This window comes from Oryzias melastigma, linkage group LG15 (assembly GCF_002922805.2).
Source record: "Oryzias melastigma strain HK-1 linkage group LG15, ASM292280v2, whole genome shotgun sequence".
Taxonomy (NCBI): Eukaryota; Metazoa; Chordata; class Actinopteri; order Beloniformes; family Adrianichthyidae; genus Oryzias; species Oryzias melastigma.
In genome coordinates, this window is record NC_050526.1 from 15,648,250 (window position 1) to 15,655,391 (window position 7,142).

Genomic DNA, 7,142 nt, shown 5'->3' on the forward strand with positions numbered 1-7,142 from the left:
AAAAGACGTTATTTTTTGGACATCTAACTGTTTTTTCCAGCTGCATCTGTATGAGAGTTTCCTAATCTGAGGGAATTTCCAGGAATCCAAAGCCTGAGATCTGCTCACAGAGGAATGAAGGAAGACATTCACCACAGACAGAAGCAGAAGCTTTAGGTGTGAACGTTGATGCAATAGTTCTGCTGCAGGAATCAAATCTGCAGCTTCTCTGACTATAACAGTTAAACTGATGGAACAATCAAATCCCAGCATTCCTGCAGACTTTGAGGAGATTTTTCTGATCATGAGTCGTGTTTTTATGACCCGTGGAGCCACTTTTCTCCTTCACAATCTGCTGGAATTACATGTTAACCGTTGAAGTTTAAGTGAATCAAAGAACATGAACCCTGGAGCTCCAGCGTTACAGGGTTAAAGCACTGCCCACGTGCACGCCATGGACAGAGGTTAGAGAGCTGCTAACCCTCAAAAGAATCAGGATGCTTTGTTTGCTTTATTCTCAAAGTGAATGACACTTAAGCTGTTTTAATGGATTTTCCATAAATAGAACTTCTGGAATTTCCAGACACTCGTAAACTCGGAGCGTCCACACACGTTCTAATGCACAAACTCAGATCCCTGCACTTTAATGACTAGAAAATGAAATGATCTAAACCCCCAGAGACTGATCACCCTTTAGATCACTCTCAGTGTCCAGCTGCTGGGTTTACTGCTCGTGGTTAAAGTGACACGCCCACATTTATGTGTGGCTCTGCGCGAGCCGTCAGATTCTTCCTGAAGACAAAAAAAACAAAAAGACAATTCCGGGAATTCAGAAGCTTTCTGAACAATCACCTGTTCACTTCTACAGCCTCTGCAGGTTTCCTTTACTGTCTACAGACTACATGCAGCCGATCACTTTGTAAACATCATTGCTCCTGCAGACATGTTGGTTTCTGAATCCAGAAGAAGGCGGTGAACTCCGGAGAATCTCCTCACGCGGTGTGGGGCTCGGGGGGCAGCTTCTGCGGTGTGTTTAGACACGGCCTCACTGGGGTCTCAATATGAAACTGAACATTGTGGTTGTCAGTGTTTCTCACATCTCTGCATCTTCTCAGTTTCACAGGAGATCAAAGAAGAAATCTGCTGAGTCAGCGTTATGATCGTGAGAACAACCACAATGATCTACAAGGTTCTGATGTCATGAACAGACCCAGTGCTGTAGCGCTGCCACAAATGATTATTATAATAGTCGACTAATCACTGATTCATTTTTCTGATTAGTCGACTAATCAGGTCATGTGCAAAGTAGATGTAAAACACATCTTAACCATCATTAGATTTAAACTAACTAAAAATAAAGACAAATAGGATGATTGTTTATTAAACCTGTAATAAATCTTACAGCTTCTGTCATTCATTAGTTATTTCTGGTATTAAAACAAGATTAAATCAAATGAGAGAGATCAGGAATATACGTTCCATCAAACTCGTTTTGACAGGTGCCCCGCCCCTCAAGATGACTTAACAATTTAATTTATAAAGGGTTATAGGGTCAAAGGTCACCTGTCAAAAGGAGTTTGATGAAAGTTTATTCCTGATCTCTCTGATGATGTCGGCGTCTGAAACAAGGAACTATTTTCACTAAAGATAAAGTTTTGGTCTCACTGAGTCAAATAAAACAAAAGTAGATTTTTTGGTGCAGAACGTTTACATCTTTGTTCATCTTTACTACAGTCTGACTCCATATAATATGAAGTGAGGACTAATCCACTATTAAATTAGTCGTCTACTATTTTAATAGTCGATTAAAACTATTAAGGGGGAGGGGCTTAATCAAGAGGTCAAAATCCAAAACACACCTGAGGTCGCGGCCCGAACAGGATAAACATTTATTGAATATTCTAAAACTACATTTTTTAACTTTGAAACCATAACTTTTTAACATAATTATGAACTAGATACATAACATTACCTGTGACAGTGCTAGTGTTTAAGCTGAAGATGATGAAGCTGAGAGCCAGATAAAAATTAGCTAAATGCCAAATTAGCCTAAAAAAAAAGGTTAGCCAAAACAGCTAGCATGTAGCTGAAATATTAGCTAAACTTCAATCTTAAAAAATTTTAGTAAATAACTAAATAGTCCAAAAAGGTAGCAGTATGCAAAGTTTGAACAGATTAAAACTGTAACTTTTTAACATGATTATGAATAATAAAAATGCAGGAATATTATTCCAGAATAAATCAACTTAAACCTTAAATAACTTTCAATATTTTACTCTCTATAAAATATATTTTGTCAAAATTATACAAGTTAGAAATGAGCTCAAGATAACATCGGGTCATCTGGAGGATGGATAGAATTACCTGGAGGGCCGGATCCGGCCCCGGGGCCTTGACTTGTGATCTACATCTTCGTTTCCGATCCTGATAAGAACTGGATAAAGGTTTGAAGGCCAGATGAGAGGACTTTCTCACCTCTGAACTTCCTCTTTTTTCTTCATTTCCTGCAGATGAAACACAGAGAGAATCTTTGTGCCCACAGCGGAGACAATAATGACTCAGCAACATAAACCGTAAGAATCTGGTAGAACTCTGCAGAAGTTGTGAACTTTTTCCATTAAGAAGACTGCTGTCATGTAAACCGGACGGAGAACCCCTCCAGCCGCTCCCTTGTAGAGTTACTAGAACAAACCTCTGAGCTGTTTACTGCTCTGGAATCTGTTTGAAAGTGAAGGTATGCAGGATTATTAACATCCAGGTCAGGGGTCACCAACCATTCTGAAACAGAGAGCTACTCCTGAGTCATTCGAAGGACTATCATGTTCAAATAACAAATTCGTTCGGTTGTCCTTTAGTTAAACATTAATAATGAATAATGATACTCTTCTCTGTGAAGACTCTGATTTCTCACCATAATTATCAACAATGAAACAAGCTAGGAAACAGATATCAATATTCAGCACTTTATTAATCTCAGTGATTGTTATATTTTTTAGTTGATCTCTTACATTTCATGGATAAAATGACCCATTTTCACTGTTTTACCATGTTTATCAAGTATGTAATAGTGAAGAAAAATCAACTTCCACATTTTTTAAACAAATCTTGTCACATTTTGAACTAATGACCAAATCTGAAGCTTTAACAAAATTAATGATCTATGAGCTGGAGTAGGTCAGAGGTCACCTAAACTTATCTAAAGTTCATGGATCATTAACATATTTTTAAGACTTTTTAATTTTTAAGTCTATGTAAATGCAAGTGTAATTTAAAAAAAATAACAGAATAAAATGTAATTTTAGACTCAGCTTGGTGACCCTGATCTAGATTATTTATTTGATGCTGAAGTTAGGATGATGCATTTGATTAGGAGGTAAACATTTATGCTAATTGTGTGGAAACAAAAAACGGAAATGCTCTTACTTGTTCACAGTTGAAATGGTTGTTTTGCTCTTTTGTCCTGAGGGGAAAGACTAACTTTAGAGATCTGGCTCCCTCTAGTGGGCAGGAGCTGCAGTACACCTCAGATTCCTGAGCAGCGGGAACACTTCTGTGGATTTACACTCAACATGACTCAAGATCTAAACAACAGTAGCAAGGTAGGAACAGGAATCTGCAGGTTTTTAATGTTTGAAGACAGAATTAAGATTTTTAAAACATATTACTTATAAACAAGAAGCTCACTGCAGACACGAGAACGTCCCAAAACATACTTCAGAGCTGGAAAACACAAATATTCTAGTTAGTGCTAATGACCCTGGAACGTGTCACCAACTAACTGATGAAAGAATTGACAAATGTAGAAAGAAGTAAGAGATTTAGAAGTTTGACGAGATAGAGGACAGTATAAAATGTTCCAGTTTAGTCAGAGGAAGTATTCAGTCAGTTCACCTCCTAACTACATGTTTATAGTCTAAAGATGGGCTGCTCATTCCTGCTGCTCTGGATCTATCACCCTACCCGTTTCCCAGCTCTCCTTGCACTGCTTGCTGCTGATTACCTGGACCAGGTGTGTTCATTCAATCAGGATTTGGAGACATCTGCTGAGATAATCAGGCATGGTGGTGATCTGGAGGACCAGGAATGAGCAGCCATGGTCTATAGCAGGAATAGACAACTCCAGTCCAGTTCCTGCCCGCACTCTGACATCTCCTGCTCTGGGATGTTCTAATTGGCTGGACACACCTGAAGCAGGTAATCAGTCCTGAGTAGGGCTTGGATATACCTCGAGGCCTGGAGCTGCCTATCCCTGGTCTTTAGTATATATGCTGTACTTATACTCAAGTATACTTAATAAACTGCAAATGTACTTTTTTTAGCTGATGGTTTCATAAAACACAGACTCACAAATGAGCCTGAATTCATCTCACCACATTTCACCGAGTTGTTGTCTCACTGTTGCTCCACTTTGTGTCTACATCCCATAATGCCCGGCTACGGTGGCTGTTGTGGTCCAGTTGTTCCACTCCGAGTGCAGTAACCACGTCAAAGAGGGTCCTGGAGCGGTTCCTGGTCCAGAGTCCGTTTGGGTGATCATTTGTTCTGGATTATCGGAAAAAACGAGTTCTGGTTCACTTTAAGAGAACCAAACATGTCCGGTCTGAATCCAGACTAGATGAAAGTGTTTTTGTAAATAAAACACTGAGAAATGAAGAATCCAAACCAAATGAATAAAGAAGATCAAATATTTTACTGCCATCAGTAACGTTCCTCCAACTCTTTACTCAGAGACGTCCAGGTTCACCTGAGAGTTCCTGGAGCTCCGGATCCTTTAGCATGAAGAGCTATTTAAGTAAAGATTGATTTGATGTGATCACAGCCCGGCTGAGGATCTTCTTGCAGATTGTTTTGTTGTATTTTTGTGTTGTGGAACAGAAGATGGTTAAAGCGTGGATGTCTGGTTGGTTCTGTGGGAATGGTTGGATAAACCGCCTTGTTTTTATGTTAATTAAAGTCTCAGCTCGTGTACTAAATCTTAAAGTCATCACAAATGTGTCAAACGTTTTGTTTACAAAAGCAGAGATGTGTTTTCTTTTCTTAATCATGTTTTTTTAAAACAGTAAAAACAACTTTTATCATTATTACTATGATGTGTTTTATTGTAGCTGATGAAACGATGGTTCTCATGACGACATGAAATGTTTTAAAAGAGTTCCAGCTGCAGGTTTTCCTTCCGTCAGCTTCTCACATGAAGATGTGCTGCGTGAGCCGGGCTCCTTCCGGGTCTGGACTCAGGACTCTGGTCCCCTCCTGGTCCAGCAGGACGGCCCTCACAGCCCGGCTCAGGTCAGCCCGTCCCAGTCCAGAACACAGAGACGCCACCGTGTCCCAGACGTCCACGGTAGAGCCGGAGTCCTGCAGAACCACGCTCTCCAGAACCTCTGAGGAGACAGCAGCAGCTTCAGAACCTTCCAGAATCTTCTTCTCTGAGGCAGCAGGTCCTCCTACAGCTCACCTGCACTGAGGAACCCATCCAGAAGCTGCAGGGCCACCTGCTGATGATCCGGGTCCGCCAGCAGAGCTCTGCAAGCCACGCCCACTGGCAAGATGGCGGAGCAGCCCCGTGAATGGTCCGACAACACCTGGAAGAGAGGGAGGCTGGGCGAGCGACGCAGGACCCACATGTAGTCCTCTGTGAGAGAGAGAGAGAGGTCACTGGGGAACTCCTCAGAGACCTGGGAGTGTCTGCCGCCCCCTGCTGGTCATGTGACTCACTGAACCTCAAACACTGAAGCACAGAAACATTAAAGCATTAAATAAAACAGGTAAATCTGAATAAACCGCAGCGTCAGGACTTAACTACTTTATTTTAAATAAAAAAGTTAAAATAAAAAGATCAATATATGGATAAATAATTAGATTATAGAATCGTTTGTTGTTGTTTGCATCATTCAGTGTTTTTTCTTCTGATCTTTCAAGTGAATGTTTGTTGAATTTATCCTTCATTTTGGTTTTTATCTTTGGTTGTGGAGATGCTGCAGACTTTCTCTTTCACAGACCTCCAATCATTTCATCTGTGATGTTTGACATCTTTCTTCCTCAGTCCGATGATGCAGCGACTAAATTATTGTTTAAGTGCTCTTGAGCAAACTCGTGCCTGCTGTCAGGTCCGCGCTCCGCCGCAGGAGCTCAGCGGCGTTGTGGACCAGGCCTCTCCTGCACATGCTCACTGCGGCCTTCCTGGTCCGCCCACAGGCCTCATAAACGACGGTAGCTAACGCCAGACACAGGTCGGCCCCGCCCACGTCCTTCTGAGCGTGCTCAGACAGCACATCACCCAGATCCTCGGTGAATGAGACTCTGACGAGAGAGAAACAGAAACGGTTCTGGTTTTACTTAAAGAATCCAAAATGAACGAGAAAGTCTTCAAATGTCAACATTTCAGTAGATTAACAACAAACCTTTAAAAATATTCATGGACTGTTTTCATCTGTCACAGGGATTTAAAAAAAATGGAATTTACAGAATATTTTAGCAACATGCTAATGTTTTTTTTGGCTAATTTGTCATTTAGGCTACTTTAGAGTTTAGCTTCTATTTTAGCAACATGCTAACATTTTGGATGCATTTAGTTTACAGAGGAATTTCAGGCTATTTTGGAGTTTTGCTAGTATCTAAGCTACAAACGAACTTTTTTGGCTAATTTTGTTGTCTACTGAGTTTTTTAGGCTAATTTATAGTTTAGCTTCTATTGTAGCAACATGCTAACTTTTTTGGCTAATTTGGAGTTTAGCTGATATTCAAGCAACACACTAAATATTTTTGCTAAATTAGCATGTATCAGGGATTTTTAAGCAATTTTACTTCAAATTTTTCAAAAATTTGGGTCAACTTCAGCGATCTTTAATAGTTTTTTAATTATATTTCCAGTCTTTTAGCAAATTTAACATTTTGCAAAAAGCTTTAGCATTTTTAGGAAATCCCTTCAGCAATTGAAGTAAATTGCATCACTTTTTCATCAAAAAGCTTCAGCATCTACTTTAGCTAAAAGCATTCACACCAGCATTATCGCAGCTAATGCAGCTTTTCTAGTTTGACATTAGATTCCATATCAGACCAGAAAAACAAAGATATTCATGGATCTATCTGTCGGCAGGTGGATGCATCAGATTGGGGCGGAGCAGAGAGATTGTGGCCCCGCCCCGTGGATTTCCTACATCACA

General features: G+C 40.3%; 1 protein-coding gene and 1 long non-coding RNA gene across 4 annotated transcripts in view; both read right to left on the reverse strand.

Moving 5' to 3' along the window:
• Positions 1-6: 6 nt before the first annotated feature.
• On the reverse strand, positions 7-3,150 carry LOC112161946. The gene is made up of 3 exons (XR_002921975.1): positions 2,672-3,150; positions 2,344-2,483; positions 7-1,046 (listed from the first exon to the last, which is right to left on the reverse strand). It is a non-coding gene; the product is annotated as an uncharacterized LOC112161946 (long non-coding RNA).
• Positions 3,151-5,054: 1,904 nt separating this feature from the next.
• The window catches only part of LOC112161940 (clathrin heavy chain linker domain-containing protein 1), a 7,686-nt gene continuing 5,598 nt past the window's right edge, over positions 5,055-7,142 (reverse strand). For all 3 annotated transcript variants that reach the window (XM_024297507.2, XM_024297505.2, XM_024297504.2), the window contains exons 9-11: positions 6,077-6,279; positions 5,435-5,611; positions 5,055-5,360 (exon numbers count right to left, since the gene is read on the reverse strand). In XM_024297507.2, the coding sequence (XP_024153275.1) occupies positions 5,164-5,360; positions 5,435-5,611; positions 6,077-6,279 (577 nt within the window). In that variant the 3' untranslated portion in view covers positions 5,055-5,163. The remainder of the gene's footprint in view (positions 5,361-5,434; positions 5,612-6,076; positions 6,280-7,142) is intronic.